General features: G+C 43.3%; 1 protein-coding gene across 2 annotated transcripts in view; it reads left to right on the top strand.

The window, feature by feature from the left end:
- The window catches only part of MCM10 (minichromosome maintenance 10 replication initiation factor), a 76,822-nt gene that overhangs the window by 13,317 nt on the left and 46,027 nt on the right, over positions 1–17,478 (top strand). For both annotated transcript variants that reach the window (XM_075208655.1, XM_075208654.1), the window contains exon 2: positions 12,798–12,846. In XM_075208655.1, coding sequence (XP_075064756.1) covers positions 12,840–12,846 — 7 coding nt within the window. In that variant the 5' untranslated portion in view covers positions 12,798–12,839. The remainder of the gene's footprint in view (positions 1–12,797; positions 12,847–17,478) is intronic.

Genomic DNA, 17,478 nt, shown 5'->3' on the forward strand with positions numbered 1-17,478 from the left:
TAGTTCTGTAAGTTTGTGAACAGACCGTCAGCCTAACAATGGCAAAGAGAAATTCTTATCTATTAGAGTATCAAGATGCAGGGTAATCTGAATACCTAAGTAAAAAAATTCTGTGGATTTCCAAGTATAGGGATATATGTCCTTCAGGTTCTGTAATCTCTCCTGCGGAATGTTAATGGGAAGAGCCTCTGTTTTAGAAGTATTCATTTTATACAGAGATGCTTCGCTAAACTGGGTTAGAAGTTTATGGAGTGCAGCCAGCGAGGTCCCCGGGCTGGCAACAAATAGGACATCATCTGCGAATAAGCATAACTTGTGGGCCTCTTCTGCACACTGCTGATTAATTCTAACTCTGGCCGCCAGCGGTTCAATTGCCATGAGGTATATGAGAGGAGACAAAGGGCAACCCTGTCTGGTGCCATTGGAAAATTGTTGGACAGGAACCCATCGCTAAATAGGATTTGACATAAAGTGCCAGAATAGCTCTCAAAATCTTCCTAGCCAGCCCCATACGTTCCAGAACCTTTGTCATATATAAACAGTGGAGTCTGTCAAATGCTTTTTCAGCCTCTAGTGAAAGCAGGAGCAGTGCATCTCCCGTTGTGTGGATCTGTTCTATGAGGTGGAAGGTATGCCCTGAATTGTCAGGAGCTTGTCTGCCCGTGACAAACCCCACTTGGTCCGGGTGAATCCGCATAGGAATAACTGGGGATAAGCTTTGCAAAAATGTTAATGTCTGAATTTAATAGGGCTATAGATCTATAGTTTTTGCAGTCTGTGGGGGCCTTTCCTGGTTTAGGGATTACTATGATATGGGATTTCAGCAGGGAATTTCCCTGCTGTTGTGCCCGCATTAAATAATTGCTCCAATATGGGCACCAATTTCTCATGGAAGGTGATGAAACCGTTAATATAACCATCTGGCCCAGTTGCCTTGTCTTTGGGGAGATGTTTAATAGCTTGTCTAAATTACTAACGGAACATTGAACTCTGCTCCAACTGAGGGGTCTATTGAAGGGAGGGGAAGTTCTTCCAAAAGGGAGGATATATCGTACAGACGGGTAGTGAACAGTGGCATCTAGTTGGAGTTTATATAGGTTTGAATAAAACAATGCAAAAGTATTTGCTATGTCCCGGGGATTAGAACATTTGATGCCCAATGAGTTTACAATGCACTTAATCCGGTTGCGGCCTGGAGCCCCCTCAGTTTCCTTGCCAATAACTTGCCCGCTCCATTGCCTGCCACATAAAATTTTTGGCGTAATCTAGACAGTGCTAATGAAGTGCGGGCCAAGAGTAACTTTTGCAATTCAGCCTTAACCAGAGAGATCTCCGTACAAATGGATCTAGTAGGATGTTTGAGTTGTGTTTCTATGTGTTTAAGCTTGGTCTCCAGCTCTGTCTGTCTATGCAAATTTGCTTTCCGCATCCTAGCTGCCACCTGAATAGCTGTACCTCACTGCTGCTTTGAGAGCACACCAATAAGTAAAGATTGAGGTCTCCTTGGGGTCATTAGTTTGTATATATGATAAAAGAGCCTCTTTAATTGCTAACTTGGCTTCCAGAGAAGAAAGTAAGTGGGCTGCCAGACGCCATGGGTGCAGGGGAGGGTATTGCCCCATGGGTTTCCAAGACCATACCACTGGAGCATGGTCTGACCAAGAGATAGGGAGAATCTGTACCCTATGTGAGTTCTGTAGTGCCCATTTATCTGATAGGATAAGAACTATTCAGGAATATGTGCTGTGCACTGAGGAAATGTACGTGTAATCCCTAACATTTGGATTTTCTACTCTCCAAACATCATATAGGCCGTGTTCTGCCAGGAGCCTCCTAAACACTAATGACGGCTTGCCCGGGGTTGGGGAATCCGAGAGACTAGAGGGAAGCGATCTGTCAAGTCTAGGATCTACGACTAGATTGTAATCTCCCAATATTATCACATTACCCCGTTTAACCTTATCTATTAATGTCATTGTCGACTTCAGGAATGGTATTTGTCTAGAATTGGGGGCATATAAGGACACTAAAGTGACCAATTTACCCTCCATCTGGCCAGTAATTATCAAAAATCTTCCATTCTTGTCTTCTACTTTTGAGGATAATGTAAAGGTGCATTTGGAGCTAATTAGAAGGGCTACTCTGCATCGTTTAAGGGGTCCATTGGAGGTGAAACATGTCAGGTAGTGTTGGTTTCTAAAGACCGGAGGAGCCCTAGCAGCAAAATGTGTTTCCTGTTTGGCTACAATGTCTGCCTTGTTTATGTAAAGAGGGCATGGCCAATCTACACTTGTTGGGGGAATTCAACCCCCGGACATTTAGAGGTAGAAACTTAACCATTATTTAAGGTGATATACACTGAATGGTAGAGGTAACATAATAGATGCATAATGTTTCTAGAGAGCTCCATTTTCAAACAAAATAAAGAGAATGTTGCAGAGGATGTTGTGTTCTGATGGGAGAGAAGGGAAAAGGAAACAAAAGAAAAGGGTAGAAGGGGCGTGGTAAGATCCCCCTATAGGATGAGGAAATGAAAAGAACCCTGTTCATAGGGTCAAGTCATTTGCTGGAAGGACAGGGATCCGGCAAAATACTTAACTTGGGGCGCATGGCTAGGGCCACAATGCGCCACCACCCGTATACATGGATAAGTATAACCGAACATATGAAAAACAATATAACAATAGTAAGACTGGAGTGAGAGACTTAGAATTTAAACCCTCGAACAGCTCAACTTCTCAGAGTAACAATATGAATTCTGTGTTCAATTCTTAGTACACACTACTTGTATAACTATCTGCTGACTTGTAGCATATCTCTATCGGCAATGCACAAGGTAAATGATGCTCCCTTTAATCATTTAATGATCATCAACCCCTGGTTTAGTAACAGCTTTAGAGCGCCCATATTCACAGTGCAGCCCAGGATAACCACTGAGGTGGCTTGAGCGACCTGTTGCTGACGACTGCCGTCTCTGTAACCTGAGGAGAGAACATGAGAGAGAGCACCTGACAAACCACATAATGGGAAAGGTTACTCCAACAATTGCTATTCCAAAGGATATACCCGTGGCTTAAACATGAGGATTCCTACACATAATGCAGGTCCCACCAAACAACGTCATAGTATAAGGATACCAGATTTACGTGACTCTCCATATAGTGTCGTGGCTAAAATGACCAGCACTTTGAAGAGAGAGACCAGTGGAACTGTCTCTGGATTGTAAGGCAACAATCTCTGAAAAAGTGTCCGCCTTGAACTCCAAGGGAAGACAATAGTATACTTAGGAGAATTGTGGAGTCAGGAAGAGTCATTCTCTATGTGTTCTAATCCCCACTGGAATGATCCCAGGATTTAGGGTCAGGCTGTGGAGATTGGATGTTCCAGGGCTCCAAGATCTTCAATCCTTCTTCCACCTAGTTTCTATGAACTAGGAGCTTAACTGGAAATCCCCGCTTGTAGGGAATGTCATTTTCTCTCAGTATTTTGGTGACTGGCTGGAACAAGCGACGCACACTTTTATTATCTTTGGATAAAAAAATTCCACTTCCTCTGGAAAAACATTTCTTGTTACTTGAAGTGAATGCAGTTACCTTGCTTTAAAATTTTTTATGTTTTGTTCATTGTCCACAGGTCCTGTTTCAATGTGATTAAAAATGTTCAATATTTTGTTCAGAATACTTGTTTCATTCTTTAAGTTCTTATGTATATTTTTCATTTTTTTTGACTTACAGCTGGGACACAACCATGGGGAAATTACTGGGATGTCAGTTATACGTTTGTATCCGACATATGCTGGGTGAAACCAATCTTTACACAGACTGCACTGTGCACAAGCTGCGTCAGGGTTGTTTTTTGTGTTACATAAACAATACAGTCGATCATCCTCTAAGGCATTGTTACTTAATGAGGATTCATCACTATCTTGCAATTGAACACTTTTATCAGTATTCTCAACATGTGGCATTGCCTCATAAGATGAAAAATCTAGGTACAGTTCTAATGCTTTAGTACACAATTTTCTACAGTCTTCATTCCAAATCTGATAAAGCCACTTTCTTGTTGTGATATTATTTGCAGACAACAAAGATGCAATTTGCCCCCATACTGAGCTTTCTTTACGATATCCTTCTTGATTTAAATACAATTGTTTTTTTACAGAGAAGGTCGGCAATCTGTTTTTCAGTAGCTTTTTTTTTTTTTTTTTTTGTAAATCTCTTTTTTATTGAAAGATTGAACAGCTTTTACAAACATATCTATTTTGTATAGAACAATGCATTAAGGATATTCAAAAATATTACGTAAAGACTCATATACATGAACACGATTCAACAATAGTTCAGCATAACAATATAGTACCATTTAGTATTCAATAATACATCATGTAGGGATGGGGGAAAGACAAAGAGGGATAGAGAGAGGGAGAGAAAGGTAGAGCGGGAGGGGGGGAGAGAGAGTAAGGGGGGTTCATTTATTCCACTGAGAATATAGTGGTGAATCCTTGAATTCGAGCCACTCAAACCATATGTAATGATATTCCCTGTATTTGTCCTTTGAGGAATAGAGTATGTCGTCCATTATTCTATAGGATTCTATTCGGGCAAACCACTCTCTAATGGTAGGGATCTTCGGGGATCTCCAATGTACTGGAATCACGGCCTTTGCCGCGTTGCTAAGGTTTTTAATTGTTGATTTTTTGTATTTAGAGATTGTCATTTTATTATAATTCAATAACCAGTATTTGGGGCAATTAGGTGGCTCAACGCCCGTAATTTCTTTAGTAATTAGAAGGACTGCGTCCCAAAAAGTTCTAAGAGCTATGCAGTCCCACCATACATGTAACGGAGTGCCCGGCGCCGACATACATCGCCAGCACACGTTCGACATCCCAGGAACCATCCTAGCCAGCAAGCTAGGACATCTATACCATCTAGTCATCACCTTATACTGTGTTTCCACCACCCGTATACTGACCGAGCTCGACTGGGTGCGTAAGAAGATATCTTTCCAATCTTGTTCGGATATCGAGCAAGTCAGCTCCCTCTCCCAGTGTCGTATGAAGGTGGGTTGTTTATTAAAGGTGTATTCAATGAGATTACTATAGATGAGAGATAGAGTATGTCTAGGATATAGCGGAGAGGTACATAAAGATTCAAACTGTGTAAGCGGCCGCCCCACGGACTCCCGTATCCCCAAGGATCCGAGAAAATGGCGGAGCTGTATGTATCTCCAAATCTCCGCATTCGGAAGTTTCCATTTAGATTGGAGATCGGCGAAAGGCAAGACCCCAGACGCGCCCACCAGCTGGCCAACCCTGCGGAGCCCCGCCCCAATCCAATGTCTGAACGTCTGTCTAGCAAGTCCTGGGGGAAATCCCGGGTTGTCAAATATCGGGGTCAAAGGCGAGTGTCGTGAGGAAATGTGGGGAACCGAGCGCAGTCTGGCCCATCTAGCCAGAGTTGGTGTAACAGTCGGGTGAATGACTTTAGGGAGTGGGTGCAGCCATGTTGAAAATTGAAGTGCCTTGCCTACAACGTAGCTCTCGATCCAGACCCACTGTTTGTCCAGTCTCTGTCTCGTCCAGTCTACCACCCTATTTAACATAGCCGCATCGTAGTATAATGCAAAGTTGGGGAGTTGTAGTCCCCCAGCGTGCTTGCGCATATAAAGTGTATCATGTTTAAACCGGGGGCGTCTACCCTTCCACACAAAATCCCTGACTGCTTTATGTAGCATTTTAAACCAGTAAATGGGGAGGTGTATGGGGAGCGTTTGAAGCAAGTAGAGGATCCGTGGTAATACATTCATTTTAACCACATTGACTCTGCCTATCAGGGAAAAGCCTTTTGGGCACCAGTTTCTCAAGTCCCTACAAATTGAGCTTGTGATAGGAGTAAAATTGTCTTCAAAAATCTTTGCGTTGTCTTTGTTGATAAACACCCCCAAATATTTAAGTCGTGATGGATGCCACGTGAATGAGAATGCTGGCTTCAGGCCTTCAACTACTGCCTCGGGCGCAGAGATGTTGATAGCTACCGATTTTGAGTAGTTAATTTTAAAGCCAGATAGCTCACCATATTGCTGAAATTCTGATAGTAAATTAGGGATCGAAACCACAGGGTTAGTGAGGATTGCTAGGAGGTCGTCCGCGAAGAGGGCCAATTTAAAGCTTTTGTCCTCCATCTGTAGACCAGAGATATCAGGGTTTGCCCGGATAGAGCGGGCCAATGCTTCCATACACAAGATAAAGATCAGAGGAGACAGAGGGCATCCCTGTCTGGTACCGTTAGATATTATAATGGGTTCTGATAGTTCCCCATTTACTCTGACCCTTGCAGTTGGCTGCGTATACAAGGCGGCAATTCGAGCCATACTCCGAGGGCCTAAGCCCATGTGACTAAGTACCCCTTTCATAAATTCCCAGTCTACTCTGTCAAATGCCTTTTCGGCATCTGTGGATAATAAAACTGTTGGGATATTGGCAGTATGCGCATATTGTACTAAATTGATTATCTTAGTGGTGTTGTCCCTCGCCTCCCTCCCTGGAACAAACCCCACCTGATCAGAGTGGATGATTTGGGTCAAATATGGTTTTAATCTATTTGCTATCAGCTTAGCGTAAAGCTTAATGTCCCCATTAAGTAGAGAGATGGGCCTATAACTAGCACATGAAGCTGGATCTTTCCCTTCTTTTGGCAATACGGTAATCTGAGCAGCTAGCGTTTGAGGGGAAAAGTGTTTCTGGGCAGAAATAGAGTTAAAGGCCTGCAGCAAGAGAGGGGCTAGCTGTGCTTTGAAAGTTTTGTAGTAAAGAATGGTGAAACCATCCGGCCCCGGGCTTTTCCCTGATGGTGTCGTCTTGATCGCCTCTTCCAGTTCCTCGATCTTAAAGGGTTCTTCTAATAATTGTACGGCATCCTCATCTAATGTGGGAAAATCTATGCGCTTAAGGTATTCTGCTATGCGAGCCTGTTTGGTCGGGTGGTTGGCTGTGTTCAGCGTGTCGAACAAATTGTAAAGCTTAGTGTAATAGGTCTGGAACGCCCCAGCAATATCAGTGGTGTGAACTAGTGTGGACCCTGCGTCTGTCTTAATCTGAGGAATATATAGTTGGGCTCTCTGTTTGCGCAGTGCACGAGCCAGAAGCTTCCCTGGTTTATCTCCCCACTGATAAAACTGGTTCTGACATCTACGTAGGTCATGTTTAATTTTATCTGACATTAATTGGTTCAGAGTCTTCCTGGTTTCTGTCAATTCTGTCATAACAGAGGGATCTAAGAAAGATTTGTGTCGCATTTCTAGTGTCTTGATTTTTTCTAGGAGTGAGTCCCTATATGCTATTCTTTCTCGCTTTCTGATCGCACCCATTTGGATAAGTTTACCTCGTATAACGCATTTATGAGCTTCCCATAGAGAAATCTTCGAAATGTCAGGGGTGTCATTAGTCTGGACATAGTCCGCAATGGCCTCTTCTATCACTGTCTTGTTATGCGCTTCCTGGATTAAGAGCTCGTTTAACCTCCAGGTGAAAGGTCTACTACCTGTTCTAGAAATAGAGAGCGTCAGATACACCGGCGCATGGTCAGACCATGTAATCTGGCCTATAGCTACTTCTGATATCATGGGCAAATGGTTGTGGGTGAGAAAGAAATAGTCCAGTCTCGAATATGTATTATGTGGGTGCGAGAAGAAAGTATAGTCACGGTCTGTGGGATGTTTAAGACGCCATGTGTCGACCAGCTGGTGTTCGTGCAAAGTACGTCTCACCCTTCGATACAGCTTACCGGCCAATCTAGCAGATCCTGAAGATGAGTCCGTCGGTGGATGCAGAACCCAGTTGAAATCTCCGCCTGTTATGGTGATGCCCTTCTTTATCGATTCCACTTTATCCAGAAGCTTTTCTAGAAATAGAGGTTGATTAGAATTCGGACCATAGATGTTAACAAACGTATACATTTGGGAAAAGATTGTACATGTCACTGCCAGACCTCTGCCTTCTTGTAATATATGTGGGTCTATATTCTGAACAGGTAGACGACTAGACATGAGAATCGCCACTCCCAAGGACTTGTTTCCTGCATTGTCACTTGTGAAGACATACGGGAACTGGCGACTGTGCAACCTTGGAGCAAAACCTTGTTTAAAATGAGTTTCCTGTATGAAGGCTACATCAATTTTTTTAGCTATGAGGTCGCGCAATAAACGGGACCGTTTTTCGGGGATATACAAACCCTTGACATTAAGGGTAACACATTTGAGTCTACCCACCATTACCAAGCAGTTCTAAGTGATTACATGTGTACCACCACAAAGGGGAGAGAGGTATGAACCCGTAAGTAGATTGTAGTTGGGGGAAGTTAGAAAAGGTAGGGATAAGGGGGAAGGGAAGAGGGTCAGGAAGCCATAAATGTTTAAACTGAAGTATCAGTATCAACAAAGAACTAAGAATCTTTGGCACGTTTATAAGACCGTTCCGGCAGTCCATGTAGGACCATGGTCCAGACATGACCCGGAATATAACACTCGGTCTTAGGGCCCTGAGGAGAACAGCAAACAGCGACAATCAAACAAACATAAATAAGTGTTCCGCACCTCACCCCCAGCTGAGCCCTGGGTGATCTCAACCCAGGCCCCCGCCCAGCAGAGAGGCACAGAACCTACATTACACATATGTACTAACAAATCTAATTTTGTGAAACATTAAGCATGAACACATAGCTTATCGAAAATACTTGAACAATATAACAGTAGAAAACTTTAGAGAACTTTAGAAAAATGATGATGGGCTAAACAGATCAAAAATGGTCATCAGCAATTTAGAATAGCACATTAGGGATGAAGACTATTAAATAGACAAAAATAAAATAAGAATATTGAGGATATTCTCGCCCAAGGAAAACAATCTACAATAGAAGGCCTTCAGCAGGGTCTTAGGAGAGGTCTTCCTCCGAGGGGTGGATATTCGCACTCAGTTGTGCATATTCAAGTGTTCCCTTGCGCCTGCTGATTCAAACGCTTTTGCGGTGACCGTTTAGATCTACTTGAAAGGTGGAATCTATCGTCGTGTTGTGCCTCCATTACCGGGTATAGACGTTGATGGGATTCCTGCCATTCAGCTAGAGCAATTAGTGGAATGCTCAAAGTGGAGCAGAAGTCCGGCAAGTCCGGCGGAATCCTGAGGACTGCTGACTTTCCCTCATGTGTAACTTGCAGTTGGAGCGGAAAGCCCCATCTGTATTTAATTGATTTTTTCCGGAGCTCCTCCGTGAGGGGTTTAAGCTGCCTCCGAAATTGTAGAGTTTGCCAGGAGAGGTCTTGGAATATGTGGATTTCCTGACCGTTGAACTCCAATCCTTGGAGACCCCTTAGCTTGCGTACAATCTCATCCTTCTGCGTGTAGTAATGGAGTCGGCATATAACATCTCTAGGCCTTTCCGTTGGGGCCCCCCTTGGGCGTAGTGCCCTATGCGCTCTGTCAAATACAATTGTATTGTCTGATGGTAATTCCAGAACCTCATTGAACACCTTTGTCAAAGCGTCTATCAGGCCCTGTGGGGGGACATCCTCCGGCAAACCCCGTATTCGTAAGTTGTTCCGACGACCCCGATTATCTAAATCATCTATCTTTTGCTGGAATCCTTGCAGAGCCTTAGCTTGTTCCGCCACCGTCTTTTCTAGAGCTGTAACACGTTCATCTCCCTTTTCCTTGTGTTCTTCAAGGGCCACCAGGCGATGGCCAAGGTGGGCGATGTCTGCTTGCAGTGTGGCCACTTCTTGGTGGACAATCTCTTGCAATTTTGCTTCCAGCGCTTCAAAATCTTTTTTGGAGGGAAGCTCTTGCTTAGTCGGGAGGGACTTAAGCATTTGTAGGACCTGAGACAGATCCTGTTGTTCTGCTACCCCATTCCCCTTCTGACGGTTTGTGTCATCCTGGCGTGTGTCAGGTGATGTTGAGCCAGAAGCAGCAGAAGATGTCATCTCTGGTTCTTCCACGGCCACAGGAATTTGTAGATATGAGCGAAGATCGGAACGTTGAGGGGTCTCCTGGGGTTTTTTATGGTTTTTCTTGGCCGAGCTTTTTCGGTCTTTGCCCATCAAGGCGATCCTAAGCGTGTTCAGCGACTTGTTCAAAGTGTAATAATCATTGCAGGTAGTACATACTGTTGTGGTAAGATTGCCGCTATCTGCGTCTCCTCATGATTGGTCTAGGCAGCCATCCCGCAGAACGCGGCCCGCAGTCTGTTTAAAGGAGTATTACAGTATGTCCAGTGCGCCCCTGTCTGGCCAGAGAGCTAACCTCCATAGAACAGACTTGAAGAATTTATGTACTGGTAGATTGGATGGGTAATGTAGTAACGGAAAACTGCCACCAGATGTCAGTGTTGCTACATCAGAGTAAATGTTTCCACTGAGAGATGCCTGTTTACAGGTGAATCTATTCTTTCTGTGGATCTGTATTCCAAAGCTGCTATCTGTGGAGGACTAACCTCCTTCAGCCAGACAATATAGATAGATAGTTAACTTGTACCTTGAGGCCAAAGTGACAGCATCTGGGATCTGGTTCTGGTCTGTGTTGTGGCAGGTGCTGAGGCGCTAGCAGGCAGTTAGCTTAGTTTGCCCCGCTGGATCAAAAGAGCCGACAGACTTCAGGGCAGCGCTGGAGGATCCCTTCCTACCGCTTACAGATATCGGCAGCTGCGCCTGCAGGGCTGTCCCGCCGAGAAGGACTCCGCCTGGACCCCCAACAGACCGGAGCCGCTGGGCACCCGCCGGAGAGGTAAGCCTTTGGCTAGACTTACTGGTGGTGATCAGTCTCTGGAAGACACGAGGCGGGTTAGGCCGCACTCCCAGGCATCGGATGTAGGGCAGAGCCTCGGGTGTCTGAGGGCTCAGATTGCCGCTTGGGTGCACCGTGGAGCAATTCCGCCCACGTGTGGATTGTGAGCGCACCCCTGTATTAGATATTGAGGTGTTCTATGTGGTTTGGAGCAGGAGCTCACTCCTAACGCGTCCGACTCAAATGGCCGCCAAGCCACGCCCCCTTTCAGTAGCTTTTTGATCGGGGAATAACTTCCAAGACATTGTTCAGATTGTAAAATAGTATGTGCAAAAGATTAGACATACAGTCAAGTCCATAAATATTGGGACATCGACACAATTCTCATATTTTGGGCTCTATACACCACCACAATGGATTTGTAATGAAACAAACAAGATGTGCTTTAACTGCAGACTTTCAGCTTTAATTTTGAGGGAATTTACATCCAAATCAGGTGAACAGTATAGGAATTAAAATGGTTTCTATATGTGCCTGAGTTACTAAATGGGGGCATGCCCACATCGTTGACTGTGTCAACGTCCCCACGCAATGATGCTGGTTCGTGCGTCATTGGTGGGGGTGTGGGTAATGGCACAGCACAAAGGTCCCAGCACTGGGGAAGGAAGGCCCATTATGAGAGCCCCCATAGTAAGAAGACACTGTCAAAATTGGTGGCCCAACGGCATTTAACCCTTGCAAATCTGCAGCTACTCATTCAAAATGCTCAAAAAGCTATCTGTGCCCACTTTGACACCTGAGTGCGTGCCCAAAACAGCATTGGGTCAGGCAAACTACTAATGCGTTTTGTATAAAGGACCCCTTTAGTGTTAATCTGATGTGAAATCAGTGATCCAAATTGATTTAATCCTTTAAAAATAAGCTTTTCTGAATAAGAAGCTGGAGCATAAATAAGTAGTGAATAAGAAGCTAACTTCAGCCGTCGATAGAATTCTTAAAGGAGTTCTTTAAGAAATGAAGATTTGTACTTGGTCTGCAACAATGTTTAGTTAGGTAGTACATATGAAAGTAACATGCACATGAATTCCAGGACCCATGGCTTCCCAGCAAAATCTTGCCCAGAGCATCACACTGCCTCATCCAGCTTGCCTTCTTTCAATAGTGCATCTTGGTGCCAACTCTTTCCCTGGTAAAGGACAGACCTGGCTGTACACATGATGTAAACGTGACCAGGCCAACTACTTCCATTGCTTCAAGGCCCGCTTCTGGTGCTCACGAGTAAGTGCTTTTGGCAGTGGACAGGGGTCTCAATGGGCATTCTGACTGGTCTGCGGCTACGCAGCTCCATAGGCAGCGCGTTACGATGCACTGTGTATGCGGACACCTTTCTATCATAGCCAACATTCCACTTTTTTGACCAATTTCTGCTACATTAGCTCTTCTGTGGGATTGGACCACACGGGATAGCCTTTGCGCGCCACACGCATTAATGTGCCTTGGGTGCCCACGACCCTGTTGCTGGTTCACCGATAGTACCTACAAAAAGTGGTCCAAGGAAGGACAAACTACTGCATATCGGGAACACCTTAGAAGTCCTGCCAATTTGGAGATTCTCTGACCCACTCGTCTAACCATCACAACTTGGCCCTTGTCAAAGTTGTTTCTTGCGCTTCCCCATTTTTCCTGCTTCCAACACATCAATTTCAAGAACTGACTGTTCACTTGACGCCTAATATTTCCCACCCCTTTACAGGAGCTATTGTAACAAAATAATTCATGTTATTCAATTCATTTGTCAGTGGTTTTAATCTTGTGTCTGATCTCAGTGTAAATGTGTAAGCTGTCCAGGAGGGAAAGGAGAATAGTGCAGGGTTACCTTTTACCTTTTGTTTCATGTCGTTCTATGGTTCTATCATGACACCCCCCGCCCCTTCCCCAATGTACAATGCTGCCTAGTATATCAACACCTTATAAATGAAAGCTAATGGGAAATATTAACTGTTTTTATATCTTGTTATAGGTCTAACTTGCCATTTGGTTAAGATCCAGACATTAAGCAGTCATGGAAGGTAAATTCTCAATGTTTTTATTTATATTTTGGAAGAAATAAAATTTAAATAGAATAATTTTTTCAAAATTATTTTTTTTTTTTTTTTTTTTTTTGAAAAATGCATGTTGAATTTTGTTCCTTTCATTGACTTTAGTTGGTCTGGTGGGGACCTACTCATATAGTGGTATTGTGCTTTTTCAGGTAACCACACATTCTTTTATATTAGCAAATGTGTTTATTACCAATAAATGTATGATCAACAGGATGAGCAAGAATTTGATTGTTCTGGCCATTTTATCAGACTAGTCTAATCTCTGAATCGCCAGATCTTGTAGGTGGCCAAACTAGACATTGATCATGTTACTTGGTGGAATCGCTTTAAAGCTTCTATACCAGATTTGTGAAACAGAAACATCCTCAAACCACAAACACCCTTAGGGTCAATTACTAAAATCTACTACAGAAAAATGATCAAATTAGTTTAAAGATAAATCCAGTTTAAAACAACCCTCCACGTCCCCTCCCCCAATATAGGAATTGATGGATGTGCACTTTAAATATATAACCTGAGACTTTCATATACAAATAAACTTAACTGAAGGTTGTTTGGCAAACTACCCTGTTTGTAACATGATTTAAGTATGACATTAAGCAAGATACCAGACTACTAGCCTATATGAGTGATTTTGTTTCCACCATAACTGTAGTAATAGTACTGCAACACTTAATTTATTATTGCTCTCTTGAGTGGTTTCATATTTTAGAGTTGTGTCACAACAGAAATGTATTACTGCTGACAGAATATAGAATGTTATATAGAACAGGGGTCTGTACAATTTTCTTGTCAATAATTAGAAATCTTTTGGGTCCTCAAACCCACTTAAGCTTTAACTTAAAATTTCAAATCATTTCCACGAGTGCTATTATCTTTGTAGTTGACGTGGATTCCAAAAACCTAAAATGTACTATGGAGGACAGAATACTCTTGTGTATGATGGAACTCTTTTTTGTATGAGGAATGCTTGAGCAGTTAAGTTGCTGTGACATCACTGGTTTTGCCTGTGTGTGTGTTAAGCTACCAATCCATAAAGTACATTTATACAGAACTGCAAACCTGTTACATTCTGACTGCTCAGTTAGAAAAGCACTTCACCATAGTGCTTCATACGTACTGACTCTTTTTTTTTTTTTTCTTTTTTTTTGTGTGTGTGTGGGGGATTGGCTTCTGTTTTTGCATGTAAAAATGAGTGTGGAATACGCAGGTTTTAAGCTTATTACTTGCATTTGGAGCTCTCTGAAGGCTTCCCAAAAAAATAGAACCAGATGTGTTTATGAAACTCTGAAAGCAGCAGGAGCACTAGTAAAACTGCCAGTGGATATGGTGACACTACAGGAACAAAACAAAAAAAAAAAGGAAACCTCTCCAGGAGGAAATAGTGGCACATCTCCCCTCCCTGGTGGTTTTTAGTTTTAAATTTTCCTCTCGGTTTAGTAAGCAGTGTTCATGTAGTGTAGTGTGAGGAGCTGCTTTTGCTGTTCCCTGCATCCCTTTAGTAGCACCTCTGTGGATTCACACACATCCTACTGTCATAGTGCCTGAGCCCACACCTAGATGGCTACAGAGCACCTGTTCCAGGTAAGCCCCTAGATGGGGTGCTTTCTACATTTTTTTTTTTTCTCCCTCCTTAATCTTTCAGAGCCTGTTCAAGGAAAGAAAAGCAGCAAGTCTCATCCACACTTTTGGATTTGGATGATGTGTAGGCTGGTCCTTTTGCCTTTGGGTTCACTCGTGCATCGCAAATGATCATCTGGCAGTTAGCCAGGGCATATCGAGGAAGATGCCAGGTCATTTAATATGTTTGAGAAGACCACAACATCAGTGTTAACAGAACCATAGGGATTGACAATGCACCAGCTCCTTCCTCTCTTTTTTGAGTGGAAAGGTGCACTTTGGCTTTTAAAAATCCTATTAATAAGGAATGGGAGTAGCTGGACAGGAGTCGGCTTGATCTGTATTATTTCCAAGAAAAAGATGCTTTTAAGAGGTGTTCAATGGCAAAAATTGATGCTGTAATAACCAGTCCCTTGGCCAGGATCACCATTCCATTGGAAGATGGAGGCCTGTTGAATACCCTGTGGATAGGATAATAGAAGGCTGTTTAATGAAGCTTTGTTTTCTCAGGAACTATAGTGAACTCTGTATGGGCTGATACCTTGCAAACTGATGTGCAGGAAAAGATAAGTAGATCGTAGCTTCTCAAAAATATTGACATCATGCAAAAAGGGTTGGAGTTGCATTGTGAAGTGTCACTGAATATAATTGCTCTTTCTACCAGGAGTATAAGAACTGTCTGGCTGCATCCTCATGCGACGAAGAATGATTTGACCACACTTTCTTTTAAAGGCACTTTTTTTTTCTTTTTTCAATGACAAACTTAACTTGATGATTCAAAAGATCAGGGGGTAAATCCCATCACATACCGCACGACCGGAAAATAAAGCCCTTCCCTTTCCTCTCTGCAGCACTTTAGGAAAATGGAGCTTATTATTAAATGGAGCACTATTCTTGACAGTATATTGCCATTGCATCAAAGTAGCCTTTTATTCCATTCAGGGTTAAAGAAGGGGAGGCCTTGGCTCTCAATGGCTCAAACTCTACTGTGTCCTGTGTGCAGCAGGATTTCAAATTATGGAGAGATCTGGACACTCGCCACTCAAAATTGCTGGGTTTCCAACATTCTCAAGAAGGGGTACAAGATAGAGCTCCAGTAAGTACCCATAGAATATATTTTTGCAAAGGCCTGAAGCAAACCATAGTGCTTTCTCCTATTCCACAGGCCCAAAGAGGTATTTGCTTCTATTTCAAGCTTTTCTTGGTAGAAAACAAATCAGCATTTCTGAATCTTCCTAAATTTGAGGCGGCTCAGTCAGTTTGTTCATGCAAGGCATTTCCGCATGGAATCTGCAGTCCATTCTCCACACAGTGCAGAAATAAATCTACAGGACACATTTCCACATTCCATTTACTACTCAACACCATCGATTCCTTGGGGTTTTTTTTGTTTTGGGTAACAACTTCCAGTTCGCCTGCCTCCCGTTTTGGCCTGTATAAATCTCCAGGACCTTCACCAAGGTACTGTTGGTTCTATTGGCCACTCTCCGGTAACTGGGAGATTATTCCTATCCTTATCCAAATGACATCCTTGTGACAGGAATATCATATTATATCGCCCAAACCAGGACTACCCAATATTGTTCCTACAGGGACATGGCTGGATCATCATTATGGTATAAAGCCTTCTTGTGCTTTCCCAACAGTTGCAGTTATTGTGAGTACTAATAGACAATGCCAAGACAGAGTATATTTTGCCAGAGGAGAAACTTGTCAGAATTCAGCAACTGGCATTCTAACTTCAGTTCTGACTTTAGTATGGGCTTGTCACTGTCTTTTGGGTATATTCTTCTCTACCATGAACATTTTTCCGTTGGCAAGGAGGCATACACAGGGCTTTCAACTGAATATGCTCACTCAATAGGACTGGCTCCTCTGGTTCATGTCATTGCTACTACACCGATTCATCTGCTCAACTGTCCTGTAACTGAGCAGAAAGTGTGAGCGCACATGCATGACGCACCTAACAGTCACATGACCACACTGGCCCCTATAAGAAGGGGAGCTCTACTCAACATCTGCTTTCCCTGTGGCTGCCTGTCTTGTTTATACACTGCATTGTTTTTGCATGGCGCCAGGTAGAGGTTATATTACTAATCCCTGTCTCATATTGTTTGCTATCTGACCTGATGTCTGGACCTGACTGCAATCTGTCTGCATCTGCCTTTTGTACTGGTGCCAGGTTTTCCTATTTACCCGACCTGTTCCACACATTCTGACCCCCTGAATAGGAACCACAAACTGCCATCCTGCCTATCCCTGTTTCTGGTCTATCTGTGAATTGTATTACACACTTCATTACATAATGTCTCCAAATATACACTCTTGTGCTTCAGGGTTCTACTGTAGATAAGATTCTACTACCTTGTGCTTAAGACCCGGAGGCAGCAGAGTACTGATGAGTGTATACAGCTCTAAGGGAAAAGCGGTTCCTATATGTGAACACCACATCAGCCTGGTTGTAACAGTTGAATCTTTGTTCAGACCTTCTGGCCCAGTAATCACACTCGCAAGGGCCACCAGAGAGTCCCTCGACTGGTGCCAGAATCCAAGGTTAAAGGACTGCGAGGTGTCTCTCTCATGACCAAAATGTGCTGTGCTTACAAAAGATTCCAGCTCCATAGGTTGGGGCGCTCATCTGCTTACAACATTTTTAGACACTCCCCCTTTTTTTTTTTTTTTTTTTTTATAACTATTTCAGGATCTTTTTCAACATCTCAACCGTAGTTGCTTTCATAAACCAGTTGGGCTGTATCAAAAGCAGGACCATGGTTTTGGTTGTCATGTCATAGACGGAAGACTGTTTGATAGCCTTACCTGCGCCTCACGTGACAGACAACAGCATAGCTGTTTTTCTCAGGCGATGTCCAGTCCACCTGGAGAATGGGCTCTGCACAGAGGTCTGAAAGTTAAGACTTCCCAAAAGATCTGATGGCAACAAATCTTCGCACCAATGTGGCCCGGTTCTAGTCCTTCCAC

This window comes from Mixophyes fleayi, chromosome 4 (genome assembly GCF_038048845.1).
Source record: "Mixophyes fleayi isolate aMixFle1 chromosome 4, aMixFle1.hap1, whole genome shotgun sequence".
Taxonomy (NCBI): domain Eukaryota; kingdom Metazoa; phylum Chordata; class Amphibia; order Anura; family Limnodynastidae; genus Mixophyes; species Mixophyes fleayi.